Raw genomic sequence first — 25459 nt, 5'->3', positions numbered from 1 at the left:
CCCGTAACCGCCGCTCTCAAGACAAATCCCTCCTTTCAGTACCCTTCTCCACCACCGCCAACTCCAGGCTCTTCCCTTTCTGCCTTGCCTCACCCCACGCCTGGAACAAACTCCCTGAGCCCATACTCCAGGGCTCCTCCCTGCCCATCGTCAAATCCTTGCTCAAAGCCCACCTCTTCAATGTCGCCTTCAGCACCTAACCACCATACCTCTATTAAGGAAGTCTAGACTGCCCCAACTTGACATTTCGTCCTTTAGATTGAAAGCTCCTTTGAGCAGGGACTGTCCTTTATTAAATTGTACAGCGCTGTGTAACCCTAGTAGCGCTCTAGAAATGTTACGTAGTAGTAGTAGGTCCACAACCCACTGCACTAACCATTAGGCCACTCCTCCAATGAGTGAAGGTACCAAAAGTGGGGTTACAAACAGAGATAAAGGCTACAAAGTTTTGGAGGGGTATATTTGGGCAAATTCCATTTTTTAAATTTGATCACAGTCTATACAAACATTATCAAAGTTTTATCAGTAACTTCCTATGACAGATATAGATGTTTAAAGGGTCTGTTTACAAAGCGGCACTAGCGCATGGGCAGCTGCTAGCGCTGCTTAGTAAACCAGAGTGCAAGTCTGATATTTTTCAAATGCTTTTTCTTTTTTACTAACATTTCTCATTTCATAAATATATAATTAGTCTATAGCTGAGGCTGAAATTTTGCAGGATCATGATGTATAACGTCACACACTCCACTTTTGGTACCATTTCACTCAGAGGGTCACAAATAGTTAACTCCCGTCTACTATGTCATGCTAGCAGCTGCTACATGGCAAAGCCGACAGCACGTTCACAGTGAATGGGGCTGTGTCAGCATTAGCACACCACAGATGCAGCACGGCTTAGTAAACGGGGGGGGGGGGGGGTGTCTTCACACCCTTGTACATTTTACACATTGTCTACATTAATTTGTCTTTTATTAAGCGACAATTAGTTTCAGTGATCCATACAACATACCCTACACTTACAATGTAAAAACAATTTTACAAAATATTCAATAGAAAACAAAATAACACATGGAAAAGAAAATAAGATGATGTATTAAGTTATGTCCAATAAAAAAGGTATCATATTTTCTTTTCCATGTTTTATTTTGTTTGATTTCTATTGATAACCTTAAGAGTGGACTAACACGGCTACCACATTCCTCTACAGAAAATATTCAAGAATGAAGAAGAAACTAAAAACAATCTTCACACCCCTTGACTCAATACTTGGTGGAAGCCCAGCTTGCAGCAGTAATAGCACCGAGTCACTTAGGATAAGCGTCTTAATGGAATAGTGAGTTGAAGGACCGAGGATTGTACATGGACTGTAGTCAGATTTGTCCACAGATTTTCTACTAGATTCAGGTCTGGGCTTTGAGTGGGCACTCAAGGACAATCAAATTCTTCTTGCTGAACCACAACATTGTGGCTTTCCTTTGAGCTTACAGAATGAATATTCTAACTTGGCACTTCCAGTTAGGTGTTGGGCTTCTGCCAGGTACTTGTGACCTGGACTGGCCACTGTTGGAAGCAGGATACTGGGCTACATGGACCATTGGTCTGACCCAGTATAGCTATTCTTATGTTCCTATAATAATATTTGTGTACCAAAATGCTGTTATAGAATACTAGCATAAACCCAAACTGGAATGGGCCCTCTACTGCTGCCCTATAGTTCCAATGGTCAGTGCACCCCAGGACATGACCATTTATGGCAGGCGTAAATGGGCACACCTAAGTTGCCATGCAACACGCATAACTTTCAGCATTCTATAAGTTACATGTATGAGTTGAAAACACACTCATACCCCTCCCATGCTCCGCTCGTGTACACCTCCCCCCCTTGCAATTATGTGCTAAGGCACATGTGCTACCTTATGGAACAGTACATAGTGCAATTAGGTACATTTAAATGTTAATTCTCAACACTTTGAATCTGGTTCTAGAATTGCTCTGATTGTTTCCTGCTGATAGAGATTCTTACATAAAATAAGGTTCATCTATTCCCCATCCTAGGTCTAAGGCAGACTGAAAAGAGTTTTCTCCAGATCAGCCTTGTCTTTTGCATCATCCATCTTCCCCTTGATCTTCACAAGCCTTCCTTTCTCCACTGCTGCAAAACATTCCCACAACTTAATGCGGCCACCTCATTGCTTTAGTGTACGGAAGGTGGAGAAAGGTGATGTTCTATGTGGTTTTTTTTTTTTACTTCACATATATCACTCAGCACTGAAACCAAAAGGTTCCACTTTTGTCTCTTCAGAGCACAAGTCTCCTATGTGCATAATGTCCCATAAGCATTTCTTCACACATCATATGGCTTTTTCTTCACGAGTAGGTTTCTTCTTGACACTTTCCCTTACAGGTCATGTTTGGAAGTGATCTTGACACTGCTGAGCAGTCAACATACTCTAGGTTAGAGAGTTGCACGGGGACAGAAATCTTACCCATCCCCGCCCGTCCCTGCTGGAATCTTACCCGTCCCCACTGGAATCTTACCCATCCCCATCCATCCCCGCAAAAATATAACCCATCCCAACCCGTCCCCGCAAAAATTTTACCCATCCCCACCCATCACTGAAAGAATTTAATGGTACATAAAAGTAGATTCCAGTCAGCTCCCTCAGTCACTCTCTGGATTTGAGCCACAGCACTGTAGGCAAGGAAGGAATGGAAGCTGAAACTTGGAACACTCTGGTGTGCACACGTAAGATTTGTCTCTGATTTACTGGCACTGTGTGCTGAGAGGTCACCACATGCATGCGCCAGTAGGTCAGGTAACATCTGATGCTCATGCCTGTGTCAGAGCTGAGGTCTGCTCATCAGCCTGGGAGCAAAGAGGATTAATTGTAACATAGTGACAGCAAATAAAGACCAGTCTGCCCAACAGTCACACTCATTATCAATTCATGATTAAATCAATGAGTGTGATATTATATACTTGATTATGGTCTTTCTTTCGTGTTTCTGGAACATAGACCATAGAAGTCTATCTGGCCCGTTCCAACTGCTGGAGTTGTCGTTGAAGCCCACTCCAGTCTATGCATCTTCTCATTTGTGGGACACAGATTGTAAAAATCTGTCCAGAACTGTCCTTATGTTCCAGCCACTAAAGTTGCTAAGCCCTTTCCAGCCCATCCTAAACCAGACTTCCATATATTTGAGACAGACCATACAAGTCTGCTCGGTATCGGCCGTAGTTAATCACAGCCAGTCACCATCTAAGCATGACATCACATATCCACACACACACGCAGCCATTTAAGGTTAGGTTTTTTTATAACTTCCATTTTCTAATTAGAGATCCTCTGTGTTCAACCCACGCCTTTTTGAATTCCATCATCATTTGTGTCTCTACCGCCTCCTTAATGGAAGGCTTTCCACATTTGTGCTGTTAAAGCAAGGAGGAGGAGGAGATAGCACTCAAAGAACGTGGTACTCGGTAGATGAGAGGCTGGTGCAGGTGTAGCTTACACTTCCACGGGAACCCCACAGGGACCGCTTCCATCCCCGCGGGAACCCCGCAGAACTGCTTCTGTCCCTGCGGGAATCCCGCGGATTCCCACAAACCCCGTTCCCGTGCAGCTCTACTCTAGGTGTTGGCCAAAGACTTCTGTAGTTCTTTTAAAATTATTTTAGGCGGGGGGGGGGGGGGGGGGGAGGGAAGTCAAGATGACAACAGGTCCCTAACTGATCCGTACTGGCCTTTTCCTATGTTTTACTGCCTCTTTGCCAAATGCCTCACACAAAAAGGAAGGGATTGCCAGAACAGTACCCCCACCAGTTCGTGCAGGTCCCCTACCCATCTTCGGATCAACCAGTTTACCATTAGGTACTCAAAGATTGGCATCGGGGTGTGAGTTCTGCCTAGCGGGGAGGCAGAGGAGCATCTCCCCCCTCTAGAACACAAGGCATCTCCTTCCACTATTAGTGGGCAGTCCGCTGTGTCCAGCAGCGAAGGCGACATTCTTGGGTACTTTAAGCGACAGCGACACCGGTGGGGGATGGACCACCAGGTGGAGAGCTGCTGGGGGAAGGTCCAGCTGGTGGCTGTTTGGAAGCCCCTGTAGTGGTGGCAACTTTGGGGTCCATCTGAAGAGCGCTGCAAGCTGTGAATATCACTGTAATGAAGACACTGCTACATTTGACTTTTTAACTAAGACTGCGGAGACTTTTAAAAATGGATTTCATGGGCCAAAGTGACCAGATTCAGAGGTTAGAGGTTTACAAGAATTTCAAACGTAGCAACTGTGGACAGATTGGCTGTGCACTGGCAAATTAAGCTATTATAATTTTTCAAAGATTCAATCTGCGGATATTGAATTTTCCCAGGACTTATCTCTCTCCTGCCCCCCAGATATTTATTGCCATCTCTCTCCACCCCCCCCCCCCCCCACCATCCTAAGTTTTTCCTATGTAATATTCCATCCACTCTGTGATCCACCTCTCTCTATTAGACCCTTTACAGAATAAAAACCATGTGAACAGAAATTTTATCTATTTGCTGCCACCCCTCCCCCCAAGTGATCTAATCTTATCTCAGGCCGGTTACTTTTATGTCTGATCTCCCACTTCAAGCTTCATATAACCCCCTATCTTCCCATAAGTCTGTACTTCAGGATGCTTAAGAGCCAAACATTCCTTCAATTCCTTGTTTTCATGGGGTTTTTCTATGATTCCTTCTAGCCACTAGAATACAGTATGAAATAAATTCATCCAAGTATATTGGTCACCTTCCTTCAGAATGGGCATGTCAAAAACCAAGACACAGGGCTTAGTACCAGCCCATCCAGTTATTTCCTGTTTCACTTTGGCCACCATTTCCCCCCTAACTCAATTATACCAGTACAAGCCCACCACATCTGTCAGATGTACCCACCTGATCACAACCCCTCCCACAAAGCCCACCCATCCCTGGTTTCCACTGTTTACGTATGCTGGTATAGCATACATCCTGTAAACCACTTTATAACAGTTCTCTTACTTGCTCAACATATTTAGACTTAAGCCTCAAATTCACAAAGAAACAGAAGCGGTTAGATTATTCTTCCAGTATTTGAATCCACTCAACTATTGTGATTGGACATAAGTAGGATCTAGATAAGTTATAGGCCCGTTAAGACAATTACTGGAAACCGAGCCCAAGTCGTCACACCCTTTGACATTAGCAATCAAGCCTTTTTGGGCGATTCTTCTTTTCTTGAAAGCATAGAGTACATTGTGTAGATTACTGAAACAAACTTACTTTAATGCATTTGAATTATATATTTTTTAAGACAACAATGTAAAAAAATGTACATGGCCATGAAGACTTGCAATGCGGTTTTACATATACTACCTTATTTTTATTAATAAAAGCTACCGCTCCTCTGATAAGAATACACACTAACAAATAATCTCTGGCTTATCCTAGAACTCCCGCGTTCTATACATCATGAAATGAGAACAGAGCTTCTGGTGAGAAGTCAGTACTTCTCATCGGGGATATGAGACCACCACAAGCAATGCTGGTCAACTCATTCATTGTTGCTACTGGCATATTTATATATGGTTTATTTTATTTGACATACCACTCTTCCTTAAAAAGGATAACAGAGTGGTGTAGAATATAAAAAAAGTTTAAAATTAAAACAAATTGGAGAGAATGCCAATATCAATAGTAAAGTTTGAGTAAAGGAAAAAGCAATACAGTAGCAGTATGATCAGACGACTCATTAAAATACAGGATAGAAAACTATTAAAACACTCAGGGCTCCTTTTACAAAGCCACGGTAGTGATTCCTGCACAGCAAATGTGACGAAGCCCACAGGAATTAAACGGGCTTTGTCGTATTTTCTGCACCAGTTAACACTACTACGTCGCATTTTTCACACCAGGAATTACTACTACAGCTTTGTAAAAGGAGCCCTCAATATGGTGACCATTGAAACTAGAGGCAATATTACTGGAACAGATTTTCCTAATATTAAGTGTAACTGATGGTGAAAAATTGTACAGATTGAAAGGGCTGAACAGCCCACAGTGTCATTTCGTATTCAGGCTATGCCTACAATCTTATTCTGTAATCAACAGCCAAAGCAACCCACAGGTTTCCCACTGATATGAGGTACTGGGTCCAGATTCATCTGATACTATCATTCAGTCCTCATGGATTTAACCCAGAGCATATCCAAAGTTATCAGATGGTCTAGGCTCAAGAGTATGGAGAGTGCGGCACTACAATGCCTTTACTTGCAAATCCAGAGGAGGCGAAGCAGCAGGGACAAGGGGGAAGACAAAGGACATACCTATGAAAAGACGGGAGTAGACTCTGGGATAGAAGGGGGCAGAGAAAGAGCAGATGCTGGATGGAGGGGGATGGGTGGACAGTTGTTACTGAATCTTATTCTATAGGGGTATCTGTGTTCAACAGGGTTTTCTGTAGTAGTCTGGCTTGTTTAGTTTTCCAGTAAATGTACTGATGTTCTAGTACCCACTGCAATGTTTATGGTGCTGCCTTTTCCTAGATTGGATCTTGTGTGACTTGTAGAAGTTACCGCTATTATGATATGGTGGAAGTTACTACTACTGTGATATAGTGGAATTGTTCTGTAGGTCCCGAGTGACATTTGTAGTGTTTTGTATTACTTCACAGTATGCCTGGTACTGAATTTAGATCACCTTTCTCAGTAGTAGCTCAAAGCACATTACATTCAGGCAGGGACATAGCCAGACCTCGAGGTGGGAGGGGGCCATAGACCAAGGTGGGGGGGGGGGGAGACATTTTGGTTGCCATCCCACCACTGCTGACGCTGTACATCTTGGCTGTGGGCCCTCGCCAGCTGAAGACTTCATCCAGTACTGGTCTCTGGCGCCGCCGCATTGCCTGCCCTGTTCTCTCTTCCCCTCACATCCGGCACACTCCTTTTAGTGAAACTCAATTTCACTAAAAGGAGCGTGCCCAACGTGAAGGGAAGAGATAGCAGGGCAGGCAATGTGGCAGTGCTGCCACAAATCAGCGCTTGATGAAGTCTTCAGCTGGCAGAGATTTGGGACCCCCCCCAGCAAACCAGGGGCCCAGAACAAATTTGGGGGGCTCAGGCCCCCATCTAGCTACACCACTGCATTCAGGGTACAGTAATCATGTCCTGTCCTTGGAGGGGCTACAATTTATATTTTGTACTTGAGGCAGTGAAAGGTTAAGTGACTTGTCCAAAATCAAAGGATTTAAATCCTGGCTTCATTTGTTCTTAGCTTGCTGCTCTATTGAGTACAGCTAATAAAGAATAATACATATGAGCCGTACCTAACGTTTGACAACTCAACAGTAAACTAAAGGCTTGCAGAGCTGAAGCCTGGTGGCTATTTGGCAGCCTACCAAAATCACCGCTAGGGGGATTAAAAAAAAAAAAAAAAAAAAAAAAAAAAAGTGGTCCTCCTCGGGCGTCAAATATGCTAGCTAGGTACGCCACAAATTACCAGCAAAGAAATATGGTTCCGTTCTAATCAACATGACTAATACCTCCCAAGTCTCTTTCCCTTTCATCTATAGCTTCCAACACCAAACACGGCGTCTCTGTTGTTGTAGTCTTTCATAATCTACCTGACCGTCCCCCTTTCGTGAGACATTTTAGCACGATCGCGAGCTCCCAGACAGCTAGAGAAGGAAACCAATTCCCGGGATCTCCGTACATCTGCCAGCAAGAATTGGACGGTGGAAGGGGAAAAGAGAATGGAAAACGAATGCTTTGGACCCCAAACATCTCCCTGCATTTCTAATGCAATATTGAAAGCAATGCAAAGCTCACCGCACACAAGAAGGGAGGGCGACAACAGCAACAACAACCAGGACCACGTCCACACACTTAAAACCATGTCTCGGTGAAAGGCTTCTTTCAAACGACCACTCACTCACCGCCGCCTCCACATACTCTCAAAAGAGCAGAAGCTAAGCTCCGCCTCCACATCTTACTCATTGGTGGAGAAAGTGCCTCCGGCATCTAGTGGAGCAGCTGCATGTCAATCAAACAGCCGGCCACAACACTTCCGGGCTTTTATATTACGCAGGTGTGTACCCAAAAGAGGAAGTCAAATTAGCTAAACAGATATTGAAAGTGCAGTACGTTCAAATAAACCTCTGCAATTAAAAAAAGTGGTTGTAACTGATTTGTACTGCAAGGGAGCATGGCAGGACAAAATCAGAGGGCAGTTTGGAAGGGAGTCGGAGTCAGAGACTGTATAAGCAGACTGCCAACAGACAATGAAATACAACTATTATATTAGTAGTGTTTCTATTTACATGTTAGAGTTCTTTATACTCAATGCTCAAAAACTTAAGTGTAACCCTGTATTGGTAGATGAAATCTAAATAGTACACTTTCTAAAGACTGATCTACACTGGTTAAGGCTATTCTAGACCTCTGCAGGTGATGCTGGATTGCTTTCCTAAACAGGCTAGAAACAGTAGTAAGTCCAGCCACTCCTAGCTGTGTGGTTTAAGTTTCATATAGTTCATTTCAAAGGCGTTCATGGTGTGTATCCTTTAATAGTACACAACATTTAAGCAGCTACATTTCTCCCCTTCCCACCCCCCCCCCCCCCCCCCCACAACAAAAACAAAAAAAATAATTCCACAACACCCTACATTTAGGAACCATCAACTGGTTGAGCTGTAGTCCATTTTTAATTAGCTTATTGCAGATCTACATTCTGGCAGAGCTGGCTTAATCATTGGATCAGATGAGGCTCTGGCCAGTGCGCCAAAATGCCCAGCCTCTAATTTCACCTGGTCTACAGGTTAAGCCTTTCCTTCCCTGGTCTTTCCCCTTCTCTGTTTCCTTGGCCCATGGGTCCGGCACTGCTCCCTCACCTCTCTCACTCTCACATATTCCTTTCAAGTTTATATTGGTCGCCAGTGGTGGCAGCAGCAGTAGTAGCATAACAGGCTAGCCTCTGGGCCTTTCCTCTGCCACATCCTGCCTCCTCTAATTCAATTTCCTGTGAGCAGGATGCGGCAGAAGGAAGACACAGGGGCTGGTCGAAGGTAGCCTGTCATGCTGCTGCTGCTGGCACCAATATAAATGTTACAGGGCTGTAGTGGAGTGACAGAGGTGAGAGAGCAATGCCGGACCCATGAGGGGAGGAGGGGAGAGGGTGCTACCAAAGCAAGTTGGTTTAGGGTGCCACTATCCCTTGAGCTGGCCCTGCATTATAGATTTTTACTCTAGCAATATCTTCCTTCACTGTACAGAGTTGGTCCCTTGGCTGAACTTGATGCTGAGACTTAATAAAGTGACAAATAGGCAGTGGTCTTTGTATTCCTCTTAGGGTTGTTGTTGTTTTTTTTTAGTCCTGAGGACCTATAAGCTAGGTAGGTAAGTAAGCAGACTGCTCCTATAATATTATCAGACACAAGCCTAAAGGCTGTATTTGCTTTCACTGTCTGTCTCTGACCTTCACCTCTCTCTCCGCTTCACATCTGCAGACTGAATTATAGGGGGTCTCAAATATGTATATATAACAGGGCTGGTGTTATGAGGTGGGCAAACAAGGCAGCTGCCCTGGGCCCCACAGCTCCAGGGGGCCCCTGTGGTCCAGCATCTCCTCCCTTTCTCCCTGCATCATCCAACATCTCTCTCCCTTCCCAGTCTACGTTACAAAAGCATTTTTCTTTACAGAGCATGCTGGTGCAGCAGTGATTCCAATAGTTTGTCTGTCCCAACTGTTCCCTTTGTCATGTTCCGCCCAGGTGGAAACAGGAAGTTGTGTCAGAGGGGGCATGGGGGGGGGGGGGGGTTGAAATGGGAAAATGCCAGACTAGGGATGGAGAGAGGGGACTGAAGAAAGAAATGATGGCCTGGGAATAGAAGGGAAGGAGGGGGAGAGAGATGGTGGAGAGTAGGAAGAAGGGAGAAAAGAGAGTCATGGGCGTAGACTGGGGGGGCGAGGGGGGGCAATGCTTCCCCAGACGACGACGAGGCACTCCAGTAGTTAAAAACAAAAAGCAGGCACGCGCTCTTCTCCGTCCGCTTCGCTTCCCTGTCCTCTCTGTCTGCGTCCCGCCATCCTCTGACATCATTTCCTTTCGGGCGGAACGCAGACAGAGAGGGTAGGGAAGTGAAGCGGACGGAGACGAGCGTGTCCGTCTACCCCCTCTCTTCCTCCCTCCCTCCGGCGCAGGCAGCAGTCTTTTTCAGCGTTCCTGGCAGCGGGAGCGACGTACACGCTGCCTTTGGCTCTGCCCCGAAGCCTTCTCTTCAAGTTCCTGTTCCCGCATAGGTGGGAACAGGAACTTGAAGAGAAGGCTTCCGGGGCAGACCGAAGGCAGCGTGTACGTCGCTACCGCTGCCAGGAACACAGGAAAACTGAAGAAGACTGTTGCCTGCGCCGGAGGGAGGGAGGAAGAGAGGGAGTAAACGGAGTCCACGATCCTGGACCTTGCGGGGGGGGGGGGGGGGTTCAGCAGAGGGAAGATGGATGGAACTGGGAGGGGTGGGGAGCAGATTGAAGATGGATGGGACTGGGAGGGGTGGGGAGCAGAGGGAAGGAGCAAGAGATGGATGGGACTGGGAGGGGTGGGGAGCAGAGGGAAGATGGATGGGACTGGGAGGGGTGGGGAGAAGAGGGATGGACCAGGAGATGGATGGGATTGGGAGAGGTCAGGTACAGCAGAGGGAAGGAGAAGAAGATGGATGGGACCGAGGGATGGTGAGCAGAGGGAAGGAACAGAAGATGGATGGGACTGGGAGGGGTGGGGAGCAGAGGGAAGGAGCAAGAGATGGATGGGACTGGGAGGGTGGGGAGCAGAGGGAAGCCTACTGGAAAGAAGACACTGCATAAAACAGAAGACACTGGGACCAAAGCGAATAGAAAAAGTCAATGATCAGACAACAAAGGTAGATAAAAGTATTTTATTCAGAATTTATTAATTGAAATGTCAGCTTTTTGAAATGTGCATCTGTGATATTTTGCCTGTAAATTTCAATTCCTTCCTCCATATTAGCATATTCATTTGCATATGTATATATGCAAATGAATATGCTAATATGCTCCGCCCATCCTTTGCCGCCGCCCCCCCCCCCCCAAAAAAAAAATGAAACAGTCAAACTATGTTGGACCCTGAGACGATGAGGATGAAGGGAGGGAGAGATGGACAATGGGATGGAGAAAGGGAACAGAGAGGGAGAGATGTTGGACCCTGGGATGGTGAGGAGGAAGGGAGGGATGGAGAGATGGTGGACAATGGGATGGAGAGAGGAAATAGAGTGAAGAGATGTCAGACCCTGGGGTGGTGAGAAAGATGGTGGACAAATTGATGGAGGGAAGGAAGAAAGAGGGAGAAAAATGTTGGACCCCAGGATGGAAAGAAAGGAGGGAGAGCTACTGGACAACAGGAGGCAGGGAAGGAAGAGAGAGAAGGAGAGATGTTGTACCCAGGGGTGGGAAGGAGGGAAGTGAAGAGAGAAGGAGAATTTGCTGGATCATGGTGGGGGGGGGGAAGGGAAAGGAGAACAGGAAAGAGAGATGGAGAGATGCTGGACCATGGGAGGGGGGTACAAGGGTAAAGAGATGGGTCAGAAAGATGCTGGGAGATAGAAAGAAACAGGGAAATGTCAGGCTGCAAGGGTAGGGGTAGGGAGAGGAGATGCTGGAGGAGGAAGGGGAGATACCAGGAATGATGGAACCATGTGGGAGAGACTGGGGGTGGGGGGTGGCAGGAGTGAGAGGAGGATGAGTTTAGAGGGTAGAAATGTGAAAATGGTGCATAGATTAAAGGGAAAAGGAGGCTCAGAAGGAATGAGATGGGAGGGTGAGAAAGAGGGTGAAAATATGAGTGGTCAGAGAGGCAGAAAATAAAAAACGAGAGGAAAGAGCTGAAAGGCATAGAACGGTGTCAGAGATAAATGTAGCGACAGAGTGGAACAAGACAGGGCAGAGGAGCAAAAAAACAATAGACAGCAGCCACTACAATCTGAATTAGCAGAAGACAAATGGAAAAGAGAAAATGGGACAAACATGATGAGAAAATAACATATCCAGACAAAGATAGAAAAAAAGTGTTTTGTTTTGAATGTATTAACTGAAATAGTTAGCTTTGGAATATGTGCATTTCAAATGCCTTTTTACTAAGTTCACTACAAAAGGAAGTGCATTTCAGTTTTTATTTCTCCTGTGTTGCAGTACTTGCCGAGTTATAATTTCTGGGGGTTTCTACTTCAACTTTGGTCTTCATATTTAAATTGTTAATTTAAATTGCTGGTATGGCCGAGGAGGGCTTTGATAAGGGAAAATGCTTTTTCTAGTGAACTTGAACATTTCTGAAGCATTCGATACAACTGATCATAATATACTGCTTAATTGTTTGAAATCCATAGGTTTGAATGAATGCTGACATGGTTTTCATAATTTCTAACAAGGAGAACATTGTTTTAAAGAACTAGGCTAAATCCACTGAAGTAGAGCGTACATCAAGAGTTCCTTAAGGTTATTGTCTATCAGCAATAACGTTTAATATAGTTTTATTACCACTCTGCAGATTGTTGAATTGTCTAGGTCTGAATTTTAAGGATCCTTTTACTAAGCTACAGTAATGATTCCCACGCAGTAAATGTGACAAATCCCATAGAAACTGAATGGCTTTGATGCATTTGCTGTGCCGGGAATCACTACTGAAGCTTAGTAAAAACAGCTGTTAGATTGTATGCAGATGATATTCACTTTCTGATTTAAATTGATAAATCTGTAGAGGCGTTTCAAATGCTAAGACTTTGCTTGAATGCAGTGAATCAATGACTATACCACTAGTTCCTAAACCTCACCCTGGAGGCACTGCAACCAGTCAGGTTTTCAGGATATCCATCCACAATGAATATTCATGTGAGAGATTTGCATGCACCTCCTCTACTACATGCAAATCTCTCTCATGAATATTCATTGTGGATGGATATCCTGAAAACCTGACTGGCTGGGGTGCCTCCAGAATCAGGGTTGGGAACCACTGGGCTATACGAAAATCACTTAAAGCTCAATATTGCAAAAACAAATATACTTTTATTGACTAGTTATCCGTGTGATGATGTGCCTGGAGATTTTGTTCCTATTATTAATACAATCTGGAACGCAGGGGTCTTTTTCGATCCTTATTTAGGAAACCACAAGTTACTAAAATGGTTTGGCAAGTATTTTTCAAATTGAAGATGATCAGAAGATTACGAGATCTTCTTAGTCCTTCCAATTTTAGATTTGCGGTTCAAGGTGTGGTAATCCCAAGCTTCAGCTACAGTAATGGTTTATTGGTGGGACTGAATATAAATCTGTTGAAAGGTTTACAAATAGCTCAAAATGCTACAGCAGGAATTGTCTTAGAGTTTTGTCACATCACACCTATATTGAAATAACTTGATTGGCTTCGGATAGAAAAATAATTATATTCAAAATATTATTTTTATTTATTTTTTTTTTTTAGAACATTTATACCCCGCCTTTTGCCATGTAAAGCAGCCCCAAAGCGGCTTACAATGAACTAAAGAAAAACAATTACAATGACAGAAGAGGGCATAAGGGAAGGGAAGAAAAAAGAAATACAATACTTAAGCAGACAGACTGCAGTTAGGGGAAAGGAAGCAAAAGAAGAGAAGGGAAGGAGGAAGAAGTCCAGAGTTGAATTAGATCTTGACTCGCCGAATCACAAGAAATCGGAACTTGCGACCAAGAGGAATCAGGGAATTATTGGTGTCTAAGGTGCTGAATAATCTGGTTTCTCCTATCTTTGCTACAACATTGCGAATTTATCAATCTATCAGGACACTTAGGCCATCTACCTTGAATTTACCGGAAATACGATCTTTTAAAAACATTATTAAAAAAAAAACATTAAACTTGAAGAATATTGATCTTCAGTGTTTAAAGTTAGCGTTCCAAAACTTTGGTATGGATTACCACCTTCATTCAGAGCACTGCAAAACTGTGCAGAGTTTAAACAAAGTTTTAAAACTTTTCTGTTTCAACAGGCCTTTGGAGGTTACCTTAAGGAGCAAATGGAACGAGTAGAATAATATAACATCGGTAGGCAATATTCAAGATGGCGTCACGGCAGGATGCAGACGTCGGTCGCTCCTAAATAATTGTGGTGATTCTTCTTTTTTCCTCAAATCATGCCGAAAAGGAAGAGTAAACTTAGGGGACTCCCTCTCCCTAAGCAGATCCCTCCCTTACCTGGACAGCGGCCGATGTCTTCATTTTTGGTATCGACCCCAACTCCGGGCGCTTCCGCTGACGAGGCCGGGAAGAGCCTCGTCCAGGAGAGCGATCTCTCGCTCAGACCGTTAGGACCTTTGACCCCGCCGCCTCCGCAACTTGATGGAGATTCTGTTCCGAGGCCCGAAGCAGGAACCTCGAAGGGGCGGCGAACTCCGTCGGAAGGAGCAGAACTCGTGATACAATCAGAGCAGGCTGCGGGTTACCAAGGCACACCGGAGATGGCAACTGGGGGAATAACGGAGGATGCGATTGGGATTGTTAATCCACAAGAAGCCTTGCTTTGTTCTTTAGCGATCCAACCGTTAATTAAACCTCAAGAGGTGTCTTGGACTCTATGTGGACGGCCCTAGAAGCCATGCACAAGGTCTGTAATGCCTTTATTTCAGTATCTTTAAATAATTCCTCTCAAATTAAGAACTTAAAAGATAAGATGGAAGGACTCTTAGTGAAACAAACCAAACTTGAGTCTATAAATGCTAAACTACAAGAACAACAAGCACAAATCTCTGGAGATAGAATGGTAATACACCGCAAGATAGAAAACCTAGAAAATCTTTCAAGAAATTTAAACTTGCGTGTTTTAAACTTTCCAAAAGAACAATATACTACGCCCAGAGATATGTTTGTAAAATTTCTGAAGGAGGTGTATAACTATTCAGATCAAGCCCTTCCACCTACACAGGGAATATACTATCTTAAAACTTTGCCAAGATCCAATAAGAATGTTCCAGGGACTTCAGACAAGACTCCTGAACTATTGGACTTAACAAACATTCTGGAACAATCAAATGAAACTATTGAGACTAGAGCTACTTTAATTGTCTCATTTGTTTTCTTACAAGACAAAGAAACTCTGTTGAGACTATACTTTAAAAACATATACCCAGAATTTAAGGGTGCTAAAATTTCAATTTTTCCTGATATATCTCGTTGGTCTCAGCAGAGGAGAAAGAAATTTCTAGAGATGAAACCAGAATCTTTGGCTATAAAGGCAAAGTATCAACTACGCTTTCCATGTAAAGATATATTTTCTATGAACCTGACCAATTACGTACGTTCCTTGATGCACAAGGCGAAAAGAGTTAAATCCATATAAAGAAAGGTTGTATAATTAAGGGTTATCCTCCTGCCAATCTTAAGGTTTATATTGTTTAATCCAAACTTCCATTGGTTTTCTTATTAACCATCTTGAATCTCCCATTTATTTTAGTGGACTATAATCAACTAAAGATATTATTCTTATTATTGGAAAGATTTTCCTTTGTAAATATGTGATGTGGTTGTATCTTATCAAAGATGATATCTTTGTATTGTATGAAACTAATAAATGTAAATTAAAAAAAAAGAATAATATAACATCAGTTTGATTTTACATAGGGATATCTCTGAGATGGAACATTATATTTACAGTCTAGTGAGTATATTTTATGTATATAATTTTTTTTGTTGTGATGTGATATACTTTTATTTTGTTATTATATTTTATTATATATGTTGAGTTGTTTGCTGTCAAATTTATTGTATTTATTTATTTATTGCATTTGTACCCCACATTATCCCCCCTTTTTGCAGGCTCAATGTGGCTTACAGAGTAAGGTTATGATAAAGTCGATACATGATTTAAATACAGTTGATCATAAGCTGAGGTAAAAGAGGTAGTAGATGGGCGGGTGTTGGGTAGGTTGTGTGCGAAGTGTTTTGGTGTGTTCGGGTGATTTGGGGAATGAATTGTGGGCGAAGTGTTTTAGGTGTGTTCGGGTGATTTGGGAATTAATTGTATCATTGAGGGTGACTTTTGTAAGCTTTGTTAAAGAGGTGTGTTTTCAGAGCTTTGCGGAAGCTGGTTAGATTGTTCATGGTTTTCAGGGTTTTGGGTAGCGCATTCCAGAACTGTGTGCTTTTGTATGCAAAGGTCGTAGCATAAGCCTGTTTGTATTTCACTCCTTTACAGCTGGGGAAATTCAGATTAAGGAATTTGCGGGCTGATCTTTTGGCGTTTCTGGGTGGTAGGTCCACTAGGTTTAGCATATAGAGTGGGGCATCTGCGTGAATGATTTTGTGCACGGTTGTGCAGATCTTGAACTCAATTCATTCTTTGAGTGGAAGCCAATATAGTTTCTCTCTTAGGGGCTTCGCACTTTCATATTTAGGTTTTCCAAAGATGAGTCTGGCTGCCGTGTTTTGGGTTGTTTGGAGTTTTTTAATGGTCTGTTCTTTACAGCCTGCGTACAGGGCGTAGCAATACTTTTAGGGGTCCTTTTACTAAGGTACACTGAAAAATGGCTTGCGCTGGTGTAGATGCATGTATTGAATGCGTGCAGGTCCATTTTTCAGCACACCTGCAAAAAAGGCATTTTTTTTGTCTGAAAATGGATGTGTGTCAAAATAAAAATTGGCGTGCGTCCATTTTGGGCCTGAGATTTTACCACCACCCATTGACTTAGTGGACGGTAATCATCAGCACATGTACACTGCCGATTACTGCCCGGTTAGTGCATAAAAAATGAAATTACCACCTACTACAATGTCCATGCAAATCTTTAATTTGCCCACTGGGAGACAGGGAACAAGATAGAGAACTTCTGGCTTGCTTGGTTTACTCATCTGTTTGGTTTTCCGAGTTATAAAATAATTTGTCTGCTTTAAAAATATATATTTTGGCAAAATCTGGGTTGGTTGAGGCAAAAACATATTAGTTTTAGAGCTGCTGCTAGCGTGAACCTTTGAGGAATCATCTTTTTCTATACATTTCCTTTGATTTTGTAATATCTTCTGAAAAAGGTAGGCGACAAAAATGAAGCCTCATTATGGCCCCCTTTTACTAAGGCGCGCTCATATTTTTAGCGCGCACTAAAATTGTAGGTGCACTAAATGTTAGAGAATATGGGTGTCTCTAATGTTTAACGCGCCTACAATTTTAGCTCGTGCTAAAAACATGAGTGAACCTTAGTAAAAGGGGGCCTATGTTAGAGGAATCCAGTTCTGTGTTGAGTAAGGACAATTCTTATTTGCAGTCTAACTTGGATTCTTTGGAGAATATATTAACAACTTAGAGGCTGATATAATAACTGTGCACCAAGCTTCAGTGCTCCGATTCATAATACGTATGTTGAAAAGGTTTTACTCCAAATACAGTAAACTAATGGCATGCAAATTACTGTGGTATTTTAAAATGCGCACTGGCAGAAAAAGAACAAAAAAAAAAACAGTATAAACCGTTGTAACATGCCACAGTTTTTTGCATCATGCTATCTTACCTCAACTCAGGCACCTGTCATTGGGAGGCCCCCAACCAATGAGTCGCTGATGCTATGGCATTCCTATCGACAAGTAATACTCGCCTGGGCCTAAAAAGTGACCTGTGGCATCCTCTTCTTCCATTGCCATCTTAGAAAATGGTGCCACTTGATTTCTAGCAGTACATCAGAACATAACAATAGTTGTCAACCTGCCAAATAAGTGTGCTAGATTTTGCACTCAACACACTTTAATGCAGGAAATGAGTGCATGCAAAGTGCAAAACTAACATGGCATCCAGTGGGGGCGTTCCCTGCATTTTCCATTGCAGGTCATATGTTAATGTTTGGATTAATGCAGAATCACTTAGGGCCCTGTTTACTAAGCAGCGTTATGGGTGCGTTAACGTTTTTAACTCGCGTTAACCATGTATGTGCCTACAATATCCCTATAGCTGCCTACATGGTTAGCATGTGTGCTAAGCGTATGCACGCTAAAAACACTAACACACCTTAATAAACAGAGCCCTTAGTGCCTCCAATTTAGGAGGTGGTAAGTAGTCCCACATTAACTCTGCGTTTGACAGTGTGCGGTAACTGCTGCATGTTAATTGCCAAATGCCTTTTATACCCACTTTCTGCCCATGCTATACCCATCACAAAAAGCAGTTAACACATAGTTTACTGTGCTCTGATGCAGAAAATTACTACTACTTACTACTATTTATCATTTCTATAGCGCTACCGGACATACGCAGTGCTTCACACTTGAACATGGAGAGACAGTCCCTGCTCAATACCACAAAGCCTGGAAATGTGTCTTTGCACTAACAGTTAATGCAGCATAAACCATTCATTAACCCCCGGATTCTATATATGGCGCCTTAATTTCCGTGTGGAAATCGAAGCATATATTATAACAATGCACATAACTTAATTGGTTAACTAGCTAATCAGTGCTGTTAATTGGATGTTAAGCAATTATCAGTACTAATTGGCATTAATTGAGATTTACGCGCACAGCTCTCTAAAGGCTCTGTTTACTATAGGCACGCTAGTGTTTTTAGCATGCGCTAATGCTAGAGACACCCATAGGAATATATGGGTGTCTTTAGTATTAGCTCGCTAAAAACAGGGCCTTAAGTGTATTCTATAATGTGGTGCACCTAAATTCTAAGTCGCATAGGTGAAAAGGGGGCATGGCCATGGGCTGGGCATGGGCGTTACTATCTATGCATGTTATTATAGAATACACCCAATCTGCACCTAATTTAGCCATCGGGATTTACACCAACTAAAACGTAGCCTAAATGGATGCAACCAAATTTGGTCGCTTGGAGAGCTGCTCAGCATATTCTATAAACTGCGCAAAAATGTAAACCTATAAAATGTAGGCACACCTTACAGAATACACCTAGGCGGGTTTAATTTGCACAAGCCAGTCAAACATGCTCTTTTCCCCCCACAATAAGTAGAATCCTCGGATCACAAGTTACTTTGTAAACAAAAAAAAAATGCTGTGCAGTGTCAAATTTGGAAACATCCTTATGCATCTAGAGACAACAGTATTATCATAATTTAAAATAATAACAAAAATTATTATGTATGTTTTTTGTTACTAACCAAGAATTGTAGATTGGTAGGCTATAAAATTTTAAATAAAGAAAAACAACAACAACAACAACACAACAACAACAACAACAACAACAACAACAACAACAAATACTGCTGAACCAGTGACTTCCAACCTCTGCTATTACTAGTGCAATCTCCTATCATACAGGTATTACTTTAGGAGATAGCTCCCCTGAGAGTCACTGGGGGGAGTGAATGGGAGGTCCCAGGGTGGGAGAAGGCCCAGCCCATGGGGAATGAGTTTGAAAAAGTATAGTGCCCTGCTCTGTAGAGGGACAACTTTGGGAGGAGTTTAGGAGGAAATTGACTCATCATAACCTTACTCTGTAAGCCACATTGAGCCTGCAAAAAGATGGGATAATGTGGGGTACAAATGCAATAAATAAATAAATAAAAAAGAAGAGCAGGAAGGTTCTTTGGCTGCCTGCAAGCCCCTGCCAAGTGACCTCTAATAGAAGAAAGGGGATCCTGAAGCGCCATTTTAAAGCTTGGGCTGGAAGCAAGGAACAGCTATTGTCCAACTCGCAGTAGCAGACCTGCCAAGTCCCCCACATTCACCCATCTCCCATCTCCCATGGCCATCACCCATGCCCAGCGATTGTCCTCACTCCCCTGCCCCCCCTCCAGCCACCCATGCCCAGCGATTCTCCTCGCTCCCCTGCCCCCCCCTCCAGCTAAACAGGCTGTTGTGGATTCTTTGGGGCAGACAGGAAAGATCCCCAGTCTTTCCTGCCCATTGCCCGCGCTGACTCTTCTGCGGCGCTACTGCATCGCTCTTCAAAATGGCCATCGAGACTTACAAGGGCGGCCTTCAAGACTTCAGCAGAAGTCTCGCGAGGCCACTGCTGGAAGTCTCGGCGGCCATTTTTAAAGAGCGATCTGGCAGTGGGGGAGGGTCAGCACATGCAACGGGCAGGCAAGACTGGGGATCTTTCCTGCCTGCCCCGAAAAATCCGTTGCCTTCTTCAGGTATGGACCCTCTAGCTCGGGGGAGGGAGGAGAGCCGGCTCGCCCTGAAGAACAACCGGCTCTTGCGAGCCGGTGTGAGCCGGCTCCAGCACACCACCGGATGAACAAAAAAGGTGCCGGTACGCCGTACCGGTGCGTACCGGCACAAAAAAAGCACTGATAATAAGGGAATAACTTTTCATAGGTAGAGTAGTAATTTGTTAGAAATTGTAATGTGTGTCATTTGGAGGGGCTGGTTTTGGGGATACTGTTATATTTGTGCAAAGATTTTTTTTTCTAAAGGTAAAGGGCCTCTAAAACAGACATCATGCTATGAGAATCAGGTGCTCAACATTCAGAGTTTCTATCTATTTATTTACTTCTTTATGTCATTTATATCTCACATTAAACATGAATTGGGTTGAAACCTGGGAACATTTAAAACCTTTTTTTTTCTTATGTCTACATCAAAAGAAAAAGATGGCAAGAGGTAGTGTGGGCGGAGCCAATGAAGAGTTGGCGGGGCTGGGGCGCGTACTAAAATCTCCCTCTCAAAAATTGGAACCCCTTGGCTGCTCTGTAGTAGCTGTGAGGGAGCAAGAGCTTTGGGTGGATTGGGGAGTTCGGCCCATAAGCAAGGGTTTAGGACAAGAGGAGGCCTGCTCAAGGCTGGGGTGTGACCCAATGAGGTGCACCCGTGGAAAGAGGACATCCATAAGGGACAGTGCCTGGTGATACCAGAGTGACTTGGTGGAGGAGTAGACCAGCTTTGAGGATTACAACTGGCTAGTAGGATAGGCATGGACAGGCGTTCTTGTACATATATTTATTTTATTTGTTACATTTATATCCCACATTTTCCCACCTATTTGTAGGCTCAATGTGGCTTACATAGTACCGGAGAGGTGTTACAGACTCTGGTGTAAACAAATACAAAGTGATGTTGTGGTAAGATAAAGCTCATGTGGCACAGCCACACTAGGGAATTGTACAACGGAAGAGTTGTGTTATGTCCATTGTGTTCTTTAGTTTTGTTGTGTTGCAGAGATCAGGCATTTATGTTGGATCGGTAGGGTATGCCTTTTTAAACAGGTTAGTTTTTAGTGTTTTCCAGAAGTTTAGGTGGTTGTTCGTAGTTTTCAAGGCTTTTGGTAATGCGTTCCACAGTTGTGTGCTTATGTAGGAAAAACTGGATGCGTAAGTTGATTTGTATTTGAGTCCTTTGCAGCTTGGGTAGTGCAGATTTAGGTATGTTCATGTTGATTTGGATGTGTTTCTAGTTGGTAAGTTGATCAAGTCTGTCATGTATCCCGGAGCTTCACCATAGATAATTTTGTGAACCAGAGTGCAGATTTTGAAACCAATGCGGTTTTTGATTGGGAGCCAGTGTAGTTTTTCGCGAAGGGGTTTTGCACTTTCAAATTGCGTTTTTCCGAAGATAAGCCTAGCTGCCTTGTTTTGAGCGGTCTGAAGTTTCTTTAAGGTTTGTTGTTTGCATCCCGCATAAATTCCATTGCAGTAGTCTACATGGCTTAGTACCATTGATTGTATCAGGTTGCAAAATGTTCCCCTCGGGAAGAATTGTTTCACACGTTTGAGTTTCCACATTGAGTGGAACATTTTCTTTGTTGTGGATGTCACTTGGCTCTCTAGTGTTAAGTTGCAGTCCATTGTAACACTGAGGATTTTCAGGCTGTCTGAGATAGGGAGGGTGTAATCAGGGGTGTTGATAATTGTGGGGTTATCCACGCTGTGTAGGGATGAGAGGATGATACTGTGTTTTTTCTTTGTTTAGTTTTAGTTGAAATGCATTTGCCCAAGAGTCCATGATGTTCAAGCTGAACTTGATTTCGTTGGTGATTTCTGTCAGTTTAGATTTGTAAGGAATGAATATTGTGACTGTCTGCATAGATGAAAGGGTTAAGGCCTTGGTTGGATAAGGACTTGGCTAGTGGGGTCATTAAGAGGATCGGTGATAGCGGTGATCCTTGTGGTACTCTGCAGTCTGCTTTCCACGATGATGATATGTTTGAGTTTAATTTTACTTGATATGTTCTTGTGGTTAGGAAACCCTTGATCCAGCTAAGTATGTTTCCATCAATCCCGAACTTATATAGTAATCTTATTAATATATTTATGGTTAACCATGTCGAGTGCACTAGACATGTCGAATTAGAGGAGGAGGATGTTTTTGCCTATTGCTATTTCCTGCTTGAATTTGGCTAGGAGAGTGAGGAGTACTGTTTCTGTGCTGTGGAGGGGGCAAAAACCTGACTGTGATTAATGTAATATTGAGAATTTGTTGATATAATTTGTAAATTGTTTGGCTATCATGCTTTCCATCAGGTTGACTGACAACGGAATGGATGCTACTGGATGGTAGTTAGTGATTTCATTAGTTTTTTTCTTGATTTCTTTTGGTATTGGAGTGAGTAGGATATTGCCATTTTCCTTAGGGAAGAGACCTTGCTGAAGCATGTAGTTTAGGTGGGATGTGAGGTCTGCTATGAAGTGGTCAGGGGTGGATTTCATTAGGTAGTTGGGACAGGTATCTAGTTTACAGTGAGGGTTGGAGAACCTGCTGATCGCCTGTTCAACTGCATCGACGGTAAGGAGGGCGAATTCTAACCAGGTTCGGTCAGCTGGGTATTCTCCAGTGGTTGGGTCCAACTCATTAAGGAAGATTTCAATGTCAGTGTTGTCCTGAGGTAGCGTGTTGCGTAGGTTTGCAATTTTTTAATTGAAATACTTGGCAAGTTTGTCTGCAGATGGGATGTCTGTATTCAATGTAGTGACCAAGTTGGTGTCTAGGAGTTTGTTCACGAGTTGGTATTTTTTCACGGAGAGAGTGGTGGATACTTGGAATGCCCTCCCGCGGGAGGTGGTGGAGATGAAAACGGTAACAGAATTCAAACATGCGTGGGATAAACATAAAGGAATCCTGTTCAGAAGGAATGGATCCTCAGAAGCTTAGCCGAGATTGGGTGACAGAGCCGGTGGTGGGAGGCGGGGCTAGTGCTGGGCAGACTTCTACGGTCTGTGCCCTGAAAATGGCAGATACAAATCAAGGTCAGGTATACACAAAAAGTAGCACATATGAATTATCTTGTTGGGCAGACTGGATGGACTGTGCAGGTCTTTCTCTGCCGTCATCTACTATGTTACTATCAGGCTTATTTTCAAAAGTGATCGCCAGCGATCTTCTGACATAAATCGGGAGATGGCCGGCGATCTCTCAAAAGCGGTGAAATTGGTATAATTGAAAGCGGCTTTTTTTGACACCATCGCTTTTTTCCCGTCGCCGCACCGGCGAAAGTTCAAGGGGGCATGTCAGTGGCGTAGCGAAGGCGGGATATGGGCGGGCGTGGGCATGGCTACCAGATGGCCGGCTTTCACGGATAATGGAAAAAAAAAGTGGCGTTAATCAGTATTTTGCCGGGTTTACTTGGTCCTTTTATTTTCACGACCAAGCCTCAAAAAAGTGCCCCAACTGACCAGATGGCCACCAGAGGGAATGGGGGATGACCTCCCCTTACTCCCCCAGTGGTCACCAACCCCCTCCCACACTAAAAAAATAAAAATAAAAACCTTTTTTTACCAGCCTGTATGCCAGCCTCAAATGTCATACCCAGCTCCCTGACAGCAGTATGCAGGTCCCTGGAACAGTTTCAGGCAGGCAGACCCAGGTCCATCCCCCCCTTACCTGTTACACTTGTGGTGCTAAGTGTTGAGCCCTCCAACCCTCCCCAAAACCCACTGTAACCACATGTAGGTGCCCCCCTTCACCCATAAGGGCTATGGTAATGGTGTAGAGTTGTGGGGAGTGGGTTTGGGGGGAATTTGGGGGGCTCAGCACCCAAGGTAAGGGAGCTATGCACCTGAGAGCTATTTGTGTATTTTTTAAACATTTTTAGAAGTGCCCCCTAGGGTGTCATGTTGGTGTCCTGGCATGTCAGGGGGACCAGTGCACTACAAATGCTGGCTCCTCCCATGACCAAATACCTTGGATTTTGCCGGGTTTGAGATGGCCGGCAGTTTTTTTCCATTATCGCTGAAAAACAAACCCGGCGAACTCTGGCATTTGGCTGGGCTGAACCGTATTATTGAAAAAAAAGATGGCTGGCCATCTTTTTCGAAAATACGGTTCCGGCCAGCTGTTACGCCGCCACCAAAATAGATCGCCGGCGACCTATTTCGCCTGCGACGTTCAATTATGTCCCTCTATGTTACTGCCAGGAGGGCGCGCTGACCTGGTGGTAGTCTCATTTGAGCATTCACTGCACGTGTGTAGAGCCTACCATGGCTTAGTAAAAGGGCCTCTGAGTTTGATGCTAAATCCTTTGGAGTATTGTTTGGTTCCTGGACTGAAGAACTGATTGGAACCCAGAGCTGGAAAAGTGTCTCCCAAACCTCCAGATTGCTATTCTGGACCATAGATCCACTCCCAAGCTCGACTGCATGTGTGCTGGAATCAATGAGTGAGCGGAGATTGGTCCTGAATGTGAGATTTGTTTTGTGTCCCGGAGCTGGAGCTAGTGCATGGGTAAGACCTGGGTTACAGTCTAATACTGTACTTGGTTCTCTGTTAAGGAAGAAGTGGGCCCAGGACAGGAGCAATACAAGAAGGTTTGATTTTTAGTGTGCCTATGGCACAGCTTGGTAAACAGGGCCCCAAATGTGAACACAATTATAATATTAATATGTTTTGGATGTTACTGAATTCTATTATTCTGTCTCAATGTACTTCCAGTATAAGTCATTACAAGAACAACATATAAGAAAACCAATGGACTGCATTAGGGGCTTATAGCCCATTTAGTTATGTTTAAACAAATGAGAGATCTGCATGAAAGAAAATATTTATTTTTATTATTTAGACTTATGAAAACCACTTGTCCCTGAAGCATGCTCAAAACAGAATAATCCATTTGTACAAAAGAGATGAGGTGAAGATGTGATTCCATGTGCCCCAATGAGAGTTTAATTTTACTTCCAAGTTTTATAACACCAGGCTTCCCAAAGCAGATTACAACAGTTAAGATGAACCCATCAGTAAACAGGATATCCTCACCGAAATTTGGCCATGTATTACTGTATTGTATAGGACAGTGTAGAAAAATGAGCACAAAATACAGCCTTTATTAGTGCAGTTTCCAACAGCTACAATACATTTTGAAGTTTTAGTGATATTCAGTTTTGATTTAATGATATTTATATCTACATATGGGAAGCTTTTAAATAAATTAAAAAGCTGTCAAGTAAAAAAATAATAATCTTTTCTCCTCCACCTTGTAAGGCACTGCCTATCCAACTGGAACAGCTTTCGACTTTTTGCAGATGGACCACGGGTCACCACGCATAG

The 25459-nt window shown here is 43.5% G+C and overlaps 1 protein-coding gene across 1 annotated transcript in view; it reads right to left on the bottom strand.

Moving 5' to 3' along the window:
- Nucleotides 1–7976, bottom strand: part of PRADC1 (protease associated domain containing 1) — a 56548-nt gene extending 48572 nt beyond the window's left edge. Inside the window, exon 1 of the mRNA XM_030190954.1 lies at nucleotides 7828–7976. Coding sequence (XP_030046814.1) covers nucleotides 7828–7894 — 67 coding nt within the window. The 5' untranslated portion in view covers nucleotides 7895–7976. The remainder of the gene's footprint in view (nucleotides 1–7827) is intronic.
- Between the last annotated feature and the right edge of the window lie 17483 nt (nucleotides 7977–25459).

This window comes from Microcaecilia unicolor, chromosome 2, assembly GCF_901765095.1.
Source record: "Microcaecilia unicolor chromosome 2, aMicUni1.1, whole genome shotgun sequence".
NCBI classification, from domain to species: domain Eukaryota; kingdom Metazoa; phylum Chordata; class Amphibia; order Gymnophiona; family Siphonopidae; genus Microcaecilia; species Microcaecilia unicolor.
Note: the sequence above shows the minus strand (reverse complement) of the source record. Positions and strands in the feature narration are given on the sequence as shown.